We start from the raw sequence: 18,976 nt of genomic DNA, 5'->3' as shown, positions 1-18,976 counted from the left end.
ACCCATGTTATACCCATGTTTTACATCAGTGTGGTAGTAGAATCTGGCAATAGCTCTTAGATTAAGATTTTGGACCCTATTAGAAAGTAGTCTTTCTAGGGCATTGTTTTTTTTTGCATAGCATGCTGCTCAGTCTGTGATTAGCTATTTAGCGGGGGGGGGGGGGGGGGGGAGGGAGAGAAGACTCCCCTTTTCTCCCTGAGAGCTAGGAGAACTTCACTCCTTCGTGACTAGAAGGGAGAATGGAGATGCATCAATTTTTTTTTTTTTTTTTTGCTTATGATGTATATGAAAGGCATCAAGTGCCTCCTATGGGTGTCAATTTTCACAGCAATTATGATGGATGTAAACATCAGACTTCAGAAGAAAGGTGCAGCAGTTCACAGATATGTTTTACTTTGCCACTCCTTTCAGAAAGCAGGTGAAAGAGCTATCAGATCACCCTCCAGACCCTCTGCTTCTTCCTCCAACCTGTTTGAAACTTTCTAGAATCCAGTTTACAAGCAATATTTCACTCAGATATGGCATTTCCAAGAATTTGTCTTAGAACACAGATTTCAAAAGGTATTCCGCAGAAGCCGAACTGTAAACCTTATTTCTCCGAGGACAAGCAGGCTTTACCTTATCACTGATGGGTCGTCGTCTGCAACGGCCCAGGAGCCCGGAAATTTAAAAAAAAACTAGAGCTCTCTAGAACGTGACGTAGTGCTGGACCAAACACACCGTGCATGCGCAAGCAGGTTCCCGCCTGCGACTTGAAGAGACACGTCTGTGGCTTCCTGCTGTGTTTTTTCACTCAGGAGCCCGAGCTAGCGTCCTTTCGCTTCTATTTTTTTTTTCTTTTTTCAAGTTTTTTATTTTATTCCATTAATATTTAAAAAAAAAAAAAATTTTTTCCCTCTATTTCTTAGGTTGTTTTCCCTCTTAAGCTTCCTTGTTTTTTCGACGCGGCCGCCTTTAGGCTGCTCGGCCGGGCTGTTCTTCCCATTTTGTGCCCCTTTTTTCTTGCCACCATCGAGCCTTTTAATTTCACGACTGCCGTTTTCCCCTTCATGTCATCGAGGACACCCAGCAGCTTCAAGCGTTGTACTCGGTGCAACCGGATCTGTAGGATCGTTATCACAGCTAATAAATTATCTGCGTCCAAGATTCCTCAAACAAAACTATCTGCACACAGACTGCTCAGCACTTGGTCTAGGGGGCGGGAACTTTGGATTAGAGCCTATACAGTTCTTCCGAGAGAAAGAAATGCGACTAAAAATTACAATCATATGTCACCCTACTAAACACTAATTCTTACTGGTTACCAGATAAAATTAGACAACTGATTTGTCAGGTTACACTATGTTAAGAGGTAGTACAGTTATTAGCAGCTTCTCCTGATCACAAGTGTGATGTCACCGGCCTTTTGCTCAGGTAATTACCACTAACTAGCCCAGACTAGTAGGAAATGAATCACCGTGTTTCTCACCAGGCTGACCTCAGGGTCGTCTTCCGGGAGCTGGCACGGGATACTCCACAGACTCAAGCTGGATTCACAGCGAGTCTCAGTCAGAGCTGGAAGGGAACTCTGCAGCAGACAAAGAGGGCACAGGTCACTCTGTGCAGGTACAGCTGAACCACGATACTTTCCTCCAGATACACAGTTCATCAGTTGGTGGACCTTATTAGGTCTCACTGGTCTTCTTTTCACCTCCACGTTCTTCCAAGGCTTCCGACTACCCTTTCTTGTTCCCGCTCTTCCCAGTACCTCCTGGTCCGGTGGCTGCAGGAACCAATCGGCTCACTGCATGGCAAGAACAGTCCGTTCTTGACCTTCAAGTTGTTACATTTTGGTATGCATTTTCTGTTTCTCACCCACCTTGCTGGAACCAGCCTCTCAGGGAGATAAGGGGGGCCTGGTTTGCCCACAGCATGTCCTTGGAGTTGAGCTTCTGCTGTATTTTTCCACAAGCTGCAAAGCTGTTTCTTACTGACACAGAAATGTGCGGGTCAGGGGTGGATGTAGCCATCTTGTTGAAACAGGATGTCATAGGCTTGTATAGGTCAAGACCAGCAAGGTGAGACACACAGGGAAATATTCCTACAGATCATCCCCAGTACCGACCCCCACGCGTGGTGTCTCCAGTGTCTTGGGCCCGATCATCTCCCAGCTACTTGTAAGCTGTGTAAGTTGATGAAAAAATGGACCCAAGTGGCTCGAGAGGCACAGCGAGAGAAATGTTTTTTGGATCGGTCCGGTCCTTGACATCGGCACCGAGGTCGGCAGCATCGACATCAGAAGTCCAGGTAATGGCTGCCAGAAGACCGCATTGAGCTGGGACCAGCGAGGCATTGAGTGGGTCTGCACCTATCTCGAGGCCTACTGCAATGCAGGCCCCCCAGGACTGACCTGAGTCAGACCCAGCCCCGAGAAGGCGTGAGGGTTCCACGTCCTCCTTTTCGGTACCGAGGAGTCTCGATGAAGGGCGTCAAGCGAAGGCTAAAGCACCATCATTTTTCTCCTTCCATGCACAGTACTGAGAGCTCCGGGGAGCCGAGGAAAGCGGAACCCGAGAAGCATCGGCGCCGGGAGGATCGCTCACCCTCCATTCAAGAGGTGCCGATGCGTTGGTCGTCTGGCAGCCTGGTACTGGCTCCTGAGCCCCTTCAGACACTGCAACCGACTCCGGCACCGGCCCCCCCTATCCTTTACCGATGGAAGCTCTCAACGAGCGTATCCGGGCCTTCCTTCTGGAGCTTCTGGAAGGGTTGCTTCGCCAGTCGGTATCGGGGATGCTTGCGCCTTCCGTACCGACTCTTGAGGCGGCATCTGGACCATCACTTTTGAGGACGTCTCTGTCCTCGGTGCCACTTGTGGTACTGGTGTCGGCTGCTACCCGGGTCGATTCCCCCTCGATGTCGGTGGAGGAAGCTTTGCCGGAGTCCAGGCAGAAGTCGAGTTCTCGACGCCCCCTATGAGGTCGTCGATCCTCGATGTCGAGACAGCTCTATTTCGGGCTGCTTTTAGGGAGCTCTTGTCCGATACTGATGAGCACTCGTGGGAAGAGGAGGAACACCTCAGATACTTTTCGGAGGAAGAGTTGTGTGGGGTTCCCTCTGCCTATTGAGAGTAGACTGTCTCCACCTGAGAATCTTTCTCATCTTTTGTTAGGGAAATGTCTAAGGACATTCCATTCCCTATGGAAGTTGTGGATGAGCCCAGGGCCGAGATGCTCGAGGTCTTAGATTATCCTTCTCCGCCTGCTGAGGTTGCTACGGCCGCCTTGCATAATACACTGAGGGAAGTGCTTATGCGAAATTGGTCGTGCCCTCTCTCTAACCTAGTGGTCCCAAAAAAATCTGAGTCCCCAGTACAGAGTCCATGGCGAGCCTGTGATGGTGAAGGCCCAACTTCCTCACGATTCTATGGTGGTGGACTCTGCTGTCAGAAGAGCCAAGAGTACTAGGGACTATGCCTCGGCGCCCCCAGACAGAGAGTCTAGGACCTTGTATTCTTTTGGGAGGAGAATGTATCAGGCCGCTATGCTCGCCGCCAAGATCCAAACATACCAGCTCTACACGAGCATCCACTTGCGGAACTCGGTGAGGCAACTGTCCAGTTTAGTTGAAGCGCTTCCTCCGGAGCTTGCTGAACCTTTTCACCAGCTGGTCAGGCAGCAGAAGGCGTGTTGCAAATTCCTGGCCAGGGGGTCTTATGACACTTTTGATGTGGCATCCCAAGTAGTTGTTCAAGGTATAGTGATGCGCAGACTCTCATGGCTGCGTGTCTCTGACCTGGATCAGAAGACCCAGCAGCGAATGGCAGATGTTCCTTGCCGGGGGGATAATCTTTTTGGTGAAAAAGTAGAGGACATGGTTGATCAGATCAAAAAGCATCATGACGCCATGGATTCTCTCTCCCGCCGGACGTCTTCTGCTACCGCCTCCTCTTCTAGGAGGTTTTTTGGCAGGAAGAGGAGTGCTCCCTATAATAGGTGTAGGTACTCTCCTTCTCGGCAGCCGGTTCAGGCCCAGCCCCAGCATGTGCGTTCCCATCAACGCCGTGCCTAGGGCTCCCCAGCAAAAGCAAGGGATGGGCTTTTGACTGGCTCCAGTGCAGCATAGCCGCAGTAAAAGTGTCCCTGCTGGACGGCTTGCCTGTCGGGGGGAGGTTGATATTTTTTCACCAAAGGTGGCCTCTTATAACCTCTGACAGGTGGGTTCTTCAAATAGTCCGGTTAGGATACATTCTCCATCTGGTTTCAAAGCCTCCAAATTGCCCACCAGGAACTAAATCCTTCAGCTTCCAGCACAGACAGGTACTTGTAGAGGAACTCTCTGCCCTTCTAAAGGCCAATGCGGTTGAACCCGTTCCACCAGGGCAAGAAGGGCTGGGATTCTATTCCAGGTACTTCCTTGTGCAAAAGAAAACGGGGGATGCGTCCCATCCTAGACCTAAGGGCCTTGAACAAATTCCTTCTCCAAGAAAAGTTCAGGATGATTTCCCTGGGCACCCTTCTTCCCATGATTCAGGAAAACGATTGGCTATGCTCTCTGGACTTAAAGGATGCCTATACTCACATCTCGATACTCCCAGCTCACAGGAAGTATCTTCGATTCTGACTGGGAACTCAGCACTTTCAGTACTGTGTACTGCCCTTTGGCCTAGCATCTGTGCCCAGGGTGTTCACAAAGTGCTTGGCAATTGTCACAGCATTGCTACGCAGACTAGGAGTGCATGTGTTCCCTTATCTCGACGATTGGCTGCTGAAGATCACCTTAGAGGCAGGGGCTCTACAGTCCATGAGGATGACTATTCCACTACTGGAGCTACTGGGGTTTGTAATCAATTATCCCAAGTCCCACCTTGTCCCGGTACAGAAATTGGAGTTCATTGGAGCTCTGTTGGACACACACACGTCTTGAGCTTATCTTCCCCAGGCAAGGGCAGACAATCTCCTGACCCTAGTGTCCTTGGCTCGAGCGTCTCAACAGATCACAGCTCGGCAGATGTTGAGACTTTTAGGGCACATGGCCTCCACGGTTCATGTGACTCCAATGGCATGCCTACATATGAGATCAGCTCAATGGACCCTAGCTTCTCAGTGGTGCCAAGCCACAGGGGATCTAGAGGATATGATCCATCTCTCCACCGACTTTTGCAGTTCCCTTCAGTGGTGGACCATTCGCTCCAATTTGACCTTGGGACATCCATTCCAAATTCCTCAGCCGCAGAAAGTGCTGACAACGGATGCATCTCTCCTGGGGTGGGAAGCCCATGTAGATGGACTTCACACTCAAGGGGCTTGGTCCTTTCCAGAAAAAGATCTTCAGATCAATCTCGGGAGGGGGGGGGGGGGACTGGAGATAATGGGTTTCAAACCATTCATTTAAACAGATGTCACTATTTGCATACCTTTCAACAATATCACAGAAATAATGCACAAAGTCAAAACAGGCCTGGACTTTATGGAAAACTGGGTTGGAAGAGCATCAGGGAGAAGAGAAAAGGAGCAAAAATAGTTGCTGGATCTCGTATGGGGGGGGGCGTGGGTGGAAGATGCGGGTTCTCTGGGGAGGTAAGTTACGAAGAGAGATCCAATGAGCTGTGTGAAGAAGGGGCATGGAGAGTGAAGGAGGTGCTGCACTGGGGGGAGGGGAGAGGAAAGGAGAGAGAGAGAGAATACCACAGTGGAAAATGAGTGAAATGTTGCACATATAGGAAAGGGAAGAGATGAGACAGGCTGAGCATGAAGGGAAGGAAAGAGGGGAAACATGATGCACATAAGGGAAGGGCAGAGGGGGAGACGTGCCGCACAGAAGGGAAGAGGGGAAGACCAGATAGATTTGAGGAGAAATTGATGAAAGCTGAACAAGAAAGATCAGTGCCAAACAGACATAGGGCATTAGGTGAGAAAAAAAAATAAATGGAAAGGAAACCCTGGAAACAGAGTTAAGAGCGCAGACAGAGGAAAGCAGAACCCAAGATTGAGAGCAAGATATTGGAATAAATTCACCAGACTACAACGGTAGAAAAAATGATTTCATTTTCAGATTAGTGATTGAATTATGATGGTGTTGAGAATTTACATCTGTCGGCTTTATTTTGCATGGTACAGGAGGACATGCATTTCTATTTTTCTGGTGTTGCAAGACATGTAGAGTCTGCTGTCTCTGCTTTCAGTTTGTCTGCATGTTTTTTGCAGTTCCCCTATTTTGTATCAGGTGAGATGCTTGCATCTGCAACTGAGGTGAAGGAATCTGCTGGTATGTGGTGTCTGTGTAGGAATTTGTAACAGTCCATCCTGCTCCAGTTTCTCAGTAGCAGGTATATTGGTGTTCTAATGTATTTCAGTAGCATAATTAAATGAAAGAACTACTTCTGAAGGTTACAGGTATGGGTGGGGATGGGTTAGATTCCAGTGGTGTGCCTTCACTATTTTTGCACTTCTTTAAGTATGTCGTGAGATGGAAAAGGTTGAAGATCACTTCTGTAATCCTTTCCTATTTTATGTCCTGATTGGACTATTGCAGCAACATTTATTTAGGGATATCCAATTCGCTTCTCAAAAGACTACAGATATTTAAAACGTTGTTTTTGCCTTTCCAAAGCTTTTCGGTAGGGTACTCCCTTGTATTTTTCCTCACTGACTGTACCGTATTCAGCGCATATCTTGCAATCTGTTAATGATCACCCTATCACGCTACCAGGACCACTCTTTGCCCAGCTAGAGATCACATGTCATACTGCTTTTTTTCTTTGTTGCTCTTCAATGTTGGAATTCACTACCACTTAGTATATACAGTGAAAGTAATTTAAAAAAATTTTAAGGCACTTCTCAAGGTATGGCTGTTCCAAAAGTCATATTTCAGCAAATAAAGGTGGCTCTTCTCGGGTGCGGGTACCTGGGAGATAGTAGGTATAAATGTTGGCTCTGAATGTGAAAACCATTTGAATTAGTCTCTTCGTGTGTATGGTTTCTATCACATTCATTTTTTAGTTCATTTCAAAGTTTTTTGTTTTTGTGACCCGCTGCAACCTGTTCATCAGTTTTGCAGTATATCAAGTCTTGAATGAGTAAATAAATTCTGTCCCCAGATTTGTCTCCTACATCTAATACTCCCACCTTTCTTCCACCCCACCCCCCCACCCCAACCAGGAACAAACCCCACTTCACTTGCTCATTCCCTTACCAGCTCTTATTTACAGGCCCCCCCCCCCCCAGCTTGCTGTACCCCACAGCACAATCTCTGCTTTCTCTGCTATTTCTCCCATCTTGATCCGCCTCCTCCAACCCACACTCAGCGACTGGCAACAACCGTTCTTACTCCCTCCCCCTCCCCACTGAGATTGTGTGGTAAGAGAAGGAGGAAGCAAACAGCTGCACATTGGGCTACGTCTCTTCTTGTGCTGTCCTACAACCAACTGTTCAAATGAACTGCGCAGTAGTGCTGTCAATTGACAAATCAATTAGTTTCAGAAAAAAATCTGAAGTCCCAGGATTTCCCTCCCTCTTGCCTGCCGTCTGCTTTTTGTGTTGAAGGAAGCAGCTTTATGGCAAGAATACTTTTAAATTTTCTATCTGCCCTAAGATTGGTGACTTTCTGACCCTTTGTACCACAGGCTCAATGAACTGAGCTGGATTGCATGGTGGTTTTGTTTCTTGGCCTCCTCTGGCAGTATGTTAGCTTCAGGATCACTATTTTATGAAAACATTTTTTGAATTTTATATCATGTCCTATTCATGAAGGGCGCTTTTTGTGTGATGGGGGTATGTTTTGAACTTAATTTTAATACTGAACAATAATTGTGGAGATAGTGTAGACATTTTAGATTAAACTTCTTTCTTGATTGTTTAAAATGCTCAGTTGCTGCTGCCTATTTGTGTTGCTCTGTTATAATATTAGCATAGGTCTGAGGCTATGGGCCCCTATATCCATAAAGCTGAATCGAAAAACCAATTCATATGAGAGAATCGAATCAAACAATTTTTGAGTGAATCAGAGCCTCCATACAGCTCCACAGTTCAGATAAATAGGTTCAGGTTGGCACAGGAGGAAGCAACTCAAAAATGCAGCTGTTCACTTCTACTCTTGCACAATTTCAGCAGGAGAGGAAGAGAGAGAGCAGAGCAGCTGCTGTCAGTGCCTTCACTTCAGTCTGTACAGCAAGTTCAAGGTGCTGTGCAGTTACGCAGAATTCCCTCAGGAGTAATCCTTACTTGACAAATATACTATAACAGAATGCATCTTATAACCTGGTGTACATTTTTTCATAGGGTATTAAAATAGTTGGCAAGGAGATTGTGTTGAGTTTTGTACCTTAATTTTAACTAAACTTGATTTTTGCCTACATGCTGTTATCATAAATTCCCCTTTTCTGGAGTGTTGGGATATTTCATTCTTAAATAGAAAAGGCATGTGGGAAGTGAATTTTAATTTGTAGGTAGGACACGTCCATATGGTAATCCAAATAAATATGCAGTCTTTTTGTTTTTTGTTTTTAGCTGATGTGCCTTATTGGAGAAGCATTTGACGATTACAGTGATGATGTGTGTGGAGCTGTTGTTAATGTTAGAGCCAAGGGCGATAAAATAGCAATATGGACTACTGAATGTGAAAACAGAGATGCTGTTACGCATATAGGGTAAGTTACTTGATCAGATTAGTCTTTTACTGAATTTACCATGTTATTTTTATAGTGAGCATGCTCAATTACATGATACTGGTTTTGACCGTTGGGGCTTCTTACAGGTTTTGAACTGGAAGCTCATCACTATCACCATCTGCATAAACATTGGACGTTAGGGATAGCAGAAACTTGTACAGAAAATATTCCAATAATATGTTTATAAATATGTTCTTAGAGCTATATACTTGATCTTCCATATTCTTGCACATGTAATAAAGTAGCACAATTGTGGGTTTTTGTGTGTGTGGATTGTGTTACTTTCTGGTGATAAATGACAAATGTAAACAAGTGAAAGTGTCAATTCTGTTCTCGTTAAGGGAAGTTACTGAATATAAATATTGAAGCTTATATTTAAAAATAAAAAAAAAACTAGAAGCAAGGCACTTGTATTCAAATAAATATTAACTCACCATATTTGCGTTGTGGGTCTTTTTATCAAATTTTTGAGAGAACTACTAAAATAGTCAAATGGGAAAACACAAATAGAGCCATATCTTTGTAACCCCCCCCCCCCCCCCAATATATCTGAGGGGGGGGGGGGGGGATCTACAATTTGGACTTTCCTTCAAGCGTGAGACTTAGGTTGTCACCTGTCTTCTATAAGGCCTATCCCTGTTACATACACACAGAAAAACATTCAGTTTTCATCCTGCTAGAGCAGTCCACACAGACAGGTGGTGATATCCTACTAGCAGATGGAGGCAGAGAATCTGAAACACTTTGTGACATTAGCCTTGAATATCCCAGCAGATACTGCAGTTTGTACTTTGCAGCAGTGTATTTCTCTGAGATTTGTCTTCCCAGGGGGCAATACTCTAATACTCAACCTAGGTTGTGCTCTCAGGGATTTGTCCACAGACTTTTCCCCTGGGTTTGTGAGGTTAGCCAATAGTGGCTTCACAGGGCTTCTGCCAGTGGAAGTGATTGTTCCCTTGCCCCTCAATAGCTACAGACACACCTCCTTTCTTAAGTACTGCCAGCTATAAAATTAGGGGGAAAAAAGCATTAAAACAGCGTGAGAGCTTTCTCTAAGGTTAATTGGTTTTTAATCAGAGCTGCTTGTTGGTAGGCAGCTGTAGAAAAAAAAAAAGGCAGACCTAGGTTAGGAGCAGTGATGAGTGAATTCGGTAGACTTTTCTGTACTTAGTGGGGGACTGCAAGAGTTGGCAGCTGAAGCAATACTTATACTGAGCAGCAGGTGCTGTAGTTCATACAGGAGCTGGTGTGTCAGTAGCTTAGCCAGCTTCTGCTGCCCTGGGTATGAGGGCCGGGCGATTGAAGCATCAGGCGCCCTGTGGCGCAGTCGGATTTACGAATTTAGGAGGCATGTAGACTCCCTCATATTACTTAACAAACCCGAATATGGTAGGAACAGCTGCCATTTTGCTGTCAGACTATCCAGGTCACGCATGGCCAATGGAGGTACAGGGTCTCCCAGATCTGGGGGCTTCTGCAGATCATCTGCTGCCAGAGAGGGGGAGCAAAAGATACCTCAGGGCTGGGGCTCTCTGGAGTCCTGGGTAGTGCAGGCCCACATTGCCTGTTCCAGAGGGACACTGGTAAAGGTGGGAGATCTGGTCAGGTGTGGTCCATGCTTCTCAGGGGGCCCTGAAGCTGCCTTTATCCTCTGCAGAGGATGTTTAAGATAAGGTAGACGTGGACAGTGGTGGCTCCCTCCTGCGGAATGTGTCCCCAGACGGGAAACATCTTTCCAGAAAAGGATGAGGGTTCTGTGATATGACTTACAGAAATAGGAACTTCCCTCCTTGATTAGCCAGATCTTCACGGCTCTCTGTATCTTGTCTTCAGGGCAGGTGGAGTCCTCTGATGAAGATCCCATTTGGGAGATCTGTGTAGACCCTCAAGTGTGTACTCTGATAGTGCTGGTGGAGTGGGATGCACTGAATCCTCTGTAGCAGAGAAACTTAAAAAAGTTCTTGTGACTCCCTAAAGTAGACACTTTATTGACAGTGGTGACCAAGATGAAGGCGATTGTGGTGGTGAGTGGGGCAACCTACAAGGATTCCCATGACCATAAGGTGGCGTTATTTTTCAAAACGGGCCTTTGGCACTGGGTACCTAGACAGCCATTGGCACAAAGGTGGCCATAGAGACAGACTGCCTGATTTGCTGGAAGTGATTTGCTTGCAGTCGGCAGCAGCCTTCCTAGTGGATGCTCTGTTTTGGTGCAAATTGTTCCCACTCAGGAGTGGTAGTGTGAGGTGGTCATTGCTGCCGCATTGGTTGATGACCTTAGCCTCTCAGTCCTGGTTGAGAAAACTCTCCTTTTGGGGTTGTTTGAGAACTTGGAGAAGCTGGTTATTGACTTTGGTGAGGATAGGGCCCAATCTAGCTTTCAGAGATGAAGGATCAGTCAAACTACTGGGCTCATTTTTATCAGTATAGAAGAGTGTCTTCATCTGGCTCTTCAGCTTCTCGTAGACAGAAGGGGACACCCTTTTGTGGTGCTAGTAGATCCAGGATGGTACCTCCTCCACCATTTGTAAAGGGCCCTATTGTTTGCTGGCCACCTATAACGAGGTTCAGGTTGTGGGTTGCATCTCCCTGTTCCTCCAGGAGTGGTCCTTATCTTCAGCTGCTGAGTGCCAGAAGTTGGCTTAGGGAGGGAATGCCTTGGAATTTTTGGAACTCATGTCGGACACCTTTATAGGATCCCCCTGCAAATACCCTATCAAGATGCTGGTGGTCAACTCCACCTTACAGTAGTGGCTGCTCTTTTTAAAAACTATGGAGCTTTGTACCAAGGCAGGAGCTTAGCAGTGCCCATTATTTTGTCTCTGTTGTGCTTAAGAAAGGGGGACTTCCTTCAGCCTATCCTCCAAAGAGTTCTGCACTTATGTTTAAGGTGAGTGAGTGCTACCATCAGGCCAGGATAGTTCCTCATGTTTCTAGATCTCTTGGAGTCCTACTTCCACATCAGAATTGGAGCAAAGTACAAGATCGTGGTGGTCATGGCAGTGTTTCTGTGCAAGCAATGTATTCAGGTTCATTCATATTTGGACTGGCCAATTCTAAGTCAGCCAGGGGAACCACCTCCCAGGTTGTTTGGCAGCTAGAATGTCTTGATTGCGTAGAGTCATCTGGTGACATCTCAGAGGTTGTAGTACCTCGGTGTTCTCTTCAACACTGAGTGGTTTTCTTAACACAGGAGCTGGTGCACAAGCATAGGACCCAGAGGAAGTCATTCTGTATGCAGAAGGGCTCCTCAGGTTCAGGACTACTGTCTGGTACTGTGGTCCACTACTATGATACTGGAGATGGTTCTGTGGTCCTGGGCCCACTTGAGACCGCTTTAATGGGTGTTGCTATTCCTCTGATTCCCCAAGTCGCAGGCATTTGAGGCCAAATCCCACTCAGAGTTTTGCAGATCTGTCTTAGATAGCGGGTTTCTCTGTCCCATCTTTTCAAGGGGGTTCTTCACCAATTGAGGGGCACCCACAGTCTGGGATGGGTTATGCAGGTGTGATGGTCCAGTGATGTGTGTCTTGGAGCTTCAGTCTTTGGAGACCAGGGTAATCTACTTAGCCCTTCAGTATTTCCAGCCACTTCTGCAGAGGGAAGGTAGTGTGCTGTCAGACAATGCAATGGAATTGGTGTACCTCAACAAGCAAGACGGGATCAGGAGTGCAGAAGTAGCACAGGAAGTCAGTCTGATTTGCATCTGGGCTGGCTCGCCATCTCCTTGCAGGAATGGGCAATGTGCAAGCAGACTGTCTTAGCAGACACGTTCTGGGCCCCGGAGAGTGGGAGTTGATCTCCGCCTTTTCAGGTCCTGGTGTAATGTTGGGGAACTCCTTCTTTTTTCATTTTGATGACCTCCCTGCAGGAATATGTTGTGTCCAGTTCAACTGCAGAAAAGAGCAGGGTTTTGCAGGGATTGATGCTCAGCTTGTTCTCCAGCCCTGGCTAGCACAAGATCCCCACTGTCCCCCCCCCCTGTGGCCCATGATTGGTCAGGTTCTCTGGAAGATGGAAAATATCCCTTGTGATCTGGTGGTGCCAGACATATCCCTTTCTTGTGATCTGCTGATGCCAGACTGGCCTCAGTAGTAATGGTATGTGGGTCTGATCCAATTATTGGCAGGGCCCCAGGTCCAGTTCCCAGAGACCCAGCTGCCTAAGGTAGGGGCCATTTCTGATGGAAGATCCAGATCCCTTCTGGCTTATAGCTTGGCCCTTGAGAAGGTGGCACCTGAAATAGCGAGACCACTCTGTCATCACAGCCTTGTTCCGAGTGCACAGGTCTTCTACTTCTTGCTTAAGTCTGACAGGTCTTTTGAGCTGTGGTGTGTGGGCCAGGACCCATCTCCATGGCATGCAGGCCTGCCTTTGATTCTGGCCTTTTGCAGCAAGATCTTGACCAGGGCTTAGTCCTGAACTCCCTGAAAGTTCAGGTGGTGGCTCTCGTACCTCTGAAGCATGGTTAATAGCCTGGCATTCTCCGATGACTAGCAGGACATTGTATCTCACATATGAAGACTCAGAGGGAAAAACATTTTTCAAAAATTTAGTTAATGCTACTTTATTCTAATGTTCATCTTTAGAACTGGTCATCAGTTTCGTCATTAGTAGGCAGCACATCAAAAAATTATATCAAGCATCCTTTAAAAAAATACTCTAATAGTCTTTGGAGTCATTTTTCTCAGAATTCTATTTTTTGGACATTGATCGTTCTTCCCTCTTACTCTTCATATGAGTGACATCATCCAGTGGAACCCAAGTGCGGATGCTACCTAGGATTCGGTATCTTTAATAAGCCTTTGGCGGACTTCCGGTGACGTCATGACCGCGAGGGGTTGAAGAAAAAGATCTCTCCGGCTCTAATCCCCCCTCCGCACGACCAGCCCACAAGCCGCGAATTAAAATTGACTTTCGCCGCAGCCTGAAACGCTGGAGTGGCCGGCAACGAACATTTTAAATCTATTGGCAGCGAGATGGCAGCTAAAAATCTACATAAAGACAAGCTCCGTGGTAGAGGGGCAGAAGACAAGATGGCGCCGCCCGCAAGCCCGCCGGGCCCGACAGTGTCATCGGCCTGGATCGCCGAAATAACCTCGGAAATGTCCTCAGTGCTAGAGGATATGTTGGATCGCCGGCTCTCCCCCATAAATATTAACCTGGAAAAGGTAAAAGAACAGCTCACTGATCTCTCTCGAGACTGTGTAGGCTTTCAAGCACGTGTGAGTGAAATTGAGGACAGAGTAACGGAGGTGGAGACAGTGCAGGATATAACTCAAAAAAAGCTGCAGGCGATGGAGGAAAAGATTGAGGACCTGGAAAATAGGTCCAGGAGAAATAATATCCGAGTGGTGGGCCTGCCAGAAACGATACCTGAACGAGGCTTGGAGGTTTTTTTGGCACGTTGGTTTACTAGCGAACTACAATTCCCAGAAGCCTCGGGGCCAATACAAATAGAACGGGCTCACCGCATAGGGATGAAAATGACTGGTACCAATAAACCAAGAGTGGTAATTCTACGATTTTTGAATTATGCACAGAAACAAGAGGTGATGCAGCTGCTTAGAACCGGAAAGGCATTGGTGTACGATGGAATCCCAGTACGCTGCTTCCAAGATTATTCAGCAGGGGTAGCAGCACGAAGGCGACAGTTTTCGGAGGTTTGCTCAACGCTATTCCAAAAGAAAATAAGATTTGCACTACAATACCCTGCCAAACTGCGAGTTACGCATAATGGTATTACCAAGACATACGAGACGGCAGGGGCGGCTAAAGAATTTCTACAGCAGCTGGGAACAACACCTTCAGATGCAAGTTGAACAGCATAGAGGAAGCGAACACTCTGAGAGCATTGAGTAATGTTATACTGAGGGGTCAGAGGAGAACTGACTGGTCAGTCTGACAATACAGCAAACTCCCAGCCAATTACAAAGATGGACTACTTATAGTAGCAGAAAGGCTTGACAAGATGACTGCAGTTGGAAGGTTAAGGTTTATGGTTTGTGAGTTAGACTTTTCTTTTGAGTTTTCTTACTGTTGAATAAGACACTTTCTGGAAGACATGACCAATGGGTGAAACGGTTCGAACCCCTGGTAAGAGGGGTGAGACCATGTAAGTGTCTGATCAGCTTGACAATGAAAGTTATGTTTATTGTAACACTGTTTAAAGCGGAGGGGGGAGGGAGAGACGTAAGGAAGTCGTGGTCCTAATTGGTGGACCTGAGAATAAGGGATACAGGATTTGGGGAATGGGGGAGGGGGCGGGGGGAGGGGGTGGGGGGAGGGAGGAGGGATGCAAGCAGGGTACAAGTATTAAATGGAAAATATGTAAAAGTAAGTAATGAAGGCTTCTGGGGGGCTCTGTCTCCCCGAGCTGTCAATGAAAGGCGGCTTGGCAATAGGAGACAAGCTCTGATGGAAACGTGGGCAGAACACAACAGTGATGCTGATAAAGTGGAGGTGCAAGTTAGGGGGGGGCAGAGGCTGGGATGTTCCCCTCGATTACAAAAGTGGACATCTATGGATATCGCTCCACGCTTTCAAATCCAAGAATAGTAAGAATAATAACATGGAATGTAGGCGGAGTAAATTCGCCAATAAAACGCTCTAAGATTTTACAACAATTAAATAGGCAGAAAGCAGACATAGCACTTTTACAGGAGACGCACCTGAACCAGATTGAACATGCCAAGCTCAGCACCTGGTGGGTTGGGGATTGTATAGCAGCAAATGCACAAGGCAAAAAAGGAGGAGTAGCGATACTAATCAGAAAAGGCATAGCCTCTGTAATTAACCCACTTCTGATTGATACTGAAGGCCGCTATGTTATCTTGGAAGTGGTAGTTGGGCGACAGAGACTGCTAATCTGTAATGTTTATGCTCCGAATAGATATGATCGGAAGTTTTATCAAACCTTGATTAATTTTCTGCTCAGGCAACCGCACGCAGCTATGGTGATGGGGGGCGATTTTAATGCAGCTTGGGACCCCTCTCTGGACAGATCAGCCCCGGAGACGGCCTCTTCATGTTATAATAATAGAGGCCTCTTACAATTGAGCCAGATGTTGGGCCTGGTTGATGTGTGGCGGGTGCTGCACCCAGGCGAGAAAGATTACACACATCTATCACGGGCCCACTCAACTCAGTCGAGAATTGATTATATTCTGACATCGCGTCAGATGTTTGGGGAAGTGACAATAGCGGAGATAGGACCGTACATGGTGTCGGACCATGCCTGGGTTAAGATAGAATGGATACCAAGTGGTACGACCCAACAGAAACATAAATGGCAATTCCCCCTGGAGTTTAGCTCAGACCCAGTGCTAAAAGGCCGATTACAAGCTAGCTGGGCGGAGTACAGCACTCATAATCAAGACCATATAGATGATCCAGTTTTGTTTTGGGAAGCGGCTAAGGCGGTTCTTAGAGGCGAAGTTATAAGTCACACATATTTTGTGAGGAAGGCACGAGACAGAAAGATCTTGCGTTTAAGTAACCAACTTTGTAAGACACGGAAGAGATATGGGGAGACACATGCGATAGGTGATAAACAACAAGTGTTAGAGCTTCAAACCGCCTTGAATGCACTTTTGCAAGAGAGGGCACACAAGTCACAGCTCTATCGATATATGCTTTATAAACATGGTAATAAAACAGGCAAGTTGATGTCAAAAATAATTACCCCCCGGGGAGGGACTAAGAACATTCTGGCACTGAGGCAAAGAGGGGGAGGGCTTCACACATCAGACAAGGCAATTTGTGAAACCTTTCGGACCTTTTATCAAGGGCTGTACGCTTCCCCAGAGGAAGACGGCCTATTAAATCAGATGTACTTAGAAAATCTAGCTTTACCAAAGCTTACAATACAGGAGTTGGACAGCCTTAATCAATTAATCACTGTAGACGAAGTTAGTATGGTTATAGCCCGTAGCCCGCGGTTGAAAGCCCCGGGACCTGATGGTTTAAGAGGAGAATTTTATAAATTGATGGAAGGAGGAGTTATACCCGCAATTACTAGATTTTTGAACCAACTAATAGACAGAGGATACCCCCTGACTTGAATAGGGCTCAAATAATAGTCTTGTTGAAGCCGGGGAGGGACCCACTAGAGCTGACATCGTACCGGCCTATCTCCCTATTAAATTATGATACCAAGTTGTTGGCAAAAATCTTGGCTAATAGACTGGCGAGGTTGCTCCCTCGGTTGATTCACGAAAGTCAGGTGGGTTTTGTGGGAGGAAGAGCAGTGAGTAAAAACTTGAGAGCAATATCGACATCACTAGAGTACAGCTCGCAGACGAAGGTAGCATCGTTGTTGGTCAGTTTCGATGCGGAAAAGGCCTTTGATAAGGTTCACTGGAAGTTTCTTTTTGATACGTTGGAACATTATGGATTTTCAGGGAGATTTGTTGAGGCAATTCATGCCTAATATGCCAACCCATGTGCCACATTGAGTGTGAACGGGATAGAGTTGGAAAGTTTCTGTATCAGGAGAGGCACAAGGCAGGGGTGCCCCTTGTCCCCTCTTCTCTTTGTTTTAGTTTTAGATCCCCTTATCAGAGATATTATGGCAAACCCTTTGATCCGGGGAGTGGGCTTAGGGACCCACATGTTTAAGATCGCAGCATTTGCGGATGACATTTTGGTACATCTCACAAACCCAAGGGAATCCTTAGACACGTTATTGGAAACCTTTCGTGAATATGGAGACTACTCAGGCTTCCGAATCAATCTAGATAAGTCAGAAGCTCTGGCTTCGCCAGAGGTGAATCAGAGAGAATGGGATCCTGAATTTCCATTGAGATGGGCTAGAGAGTCTTTTAAATATTTAGGAATCCGACTCACAATGAATACTTCAGAATTATATCAGTTGAATGTTAAAATCTTACTGGAACATACTAAGGCTAAATTAGATTCTTGGATGAATCTTCCACTGTCATTAATGGGACGGATACATTTAGTCCAAATGGTGCTGTTTCCGCGCTGGTTGTACGTCCTTCAAACCTTACCCATGCGCCTATCACGGACTGATTTGAAACGGATGATGCGTCTTTTTAGTCGGTTTTGCTGGGCAGGCAAGAAGCCTAAAGTTAGCCAAAACATGTTAATAGGGAGCTGGAGACAGGGGGGAATGGGTATCCCGAATGTGTTCCTATATAATCAGGCGTGTTTGTTGCGTCACCTAGGAGATGTGGTGAATACCACGCAGTATTATACACCTATAGGCTTGGAGGAAGCCTTTTTTGCTCCATATGATATATTAGCACTGCTTCATTTACCTCGTAGTCGACTCCCTTCTAAATTTAAAAAAAAGCATAATACTACAGCCCATTCGGGAGGCGTGGCAGTGGTGGATGCGGCAGATGGGGGGCCAACCACACGTTATAGATCAAATCCCAATCGTAGGTAATCCTGTTTTTGAAGCAGGGATAGACAACCTGACATTTGGTAGATGGCAAGGGCTGGGCATCACAAGATTGGAACACCTGTTATTGGAAAATGGGGAAATGATAACATTTGATGCTCTTCAGGATAAAGTGGGATCAGCTTGGGGCAATAGATTTGCCTACGCACAGGTCTGACATTATATGAAATCCCTGAACCAAGCACCCCTGAGGGGGCGGATGGGGGAACTTTTAAGGGTCTTCTTTGAGGAGTTGCAGACAGAGAAGCAATCGGTTTCAGCATTGTATGGGGCACTGGCTAGGCGTAGGTCCCAGAGGCAATATGTTGATCTTAAGCGGAAATGGGAACAAGATCTTGGGACCTCACTGGCAACATGGGATGTGTCAGCTACCTTGAAGAGCATCCGGGCGTTGGTAACAGATGAGAGGCTGAGGGAGTGTGGCTATAGAGTGGTCCTTCGGGGGTATATGTCTAAAGCACAACTGGCTCATATGTTGGGGCCGGACAACTCGGGGTGCTCTAAATGCGGAGGGGGTCCCAGCTCATTATATCATGCATTATGGCAATGCCCCAAGGTGCGCATGTTCTGGCAGAGGGTAAGAGGGTTTTTGATTCGATTGGGGAATAGAATTCAAGGAACGGAGAGGCAGTTTCTGTTGGACCAACCAAGAGCGTTTGCTCCATTATGTGCCCCTGCTATAATGTTATGCAGGAAGTTGAGCTTGGTAGCTCGGAAATGTATTATGCAATACTGGGTCTCATCGGAGGGGCCAGCTTATTGGCACTGGCGCAATCAGGTGCATCTCCTGGCCTCTTGGGAGGCTAGAGATTCAAAACAATCGCCTAAGCGCAGAGTACGTTTTCTTCAGATTTGGACGCCATACCTGCAAATTCTTAGCCCGAGGGGACGTAGTCTGC

General features: G+C 46.7%; 1 protein-coding gene across 1 annotated transcript in view; it reads left to right on the top strand.

The window, feature by feature from the left end:
* EIF4E (eukaryotic translation initiation factor 4E) overlaps positions 1-18,976 on the top strand; it is a 204,574-nt gene that overhangs the window by 165,543 nt on the left and 20,055 nt on the right. The window contains exon 6 of the mRNA XM_030190718.1: positions 8,490-8,629. Within this exon, the coding sequence (XP_030046578.1) occupies positions 8,490-8,629 (140 nt within the window). The remainder of the gene's footprint in view (positions 1-8,489; positions 8,630-18,976) is intronic.

Source organism: Microcaecilia unicolor, chromosome 2, assembly GCF_901765095.1.
Source record: "Microcaecilia unicolor chromosome 2, aMicUni1.1, whole genome shotgun sequence".
Lineage (NCBI taxonomy): Eukaryota > Metazoa > Chordata > Amphibia > Gymnophiona > Siphonopidae > Microcaecilia > Microcaecilia unicolor.
Note: the sequence above shows the minus strand (reverse complement) of the source record. Positions and strands in the feature narration are given on the sequence as shown.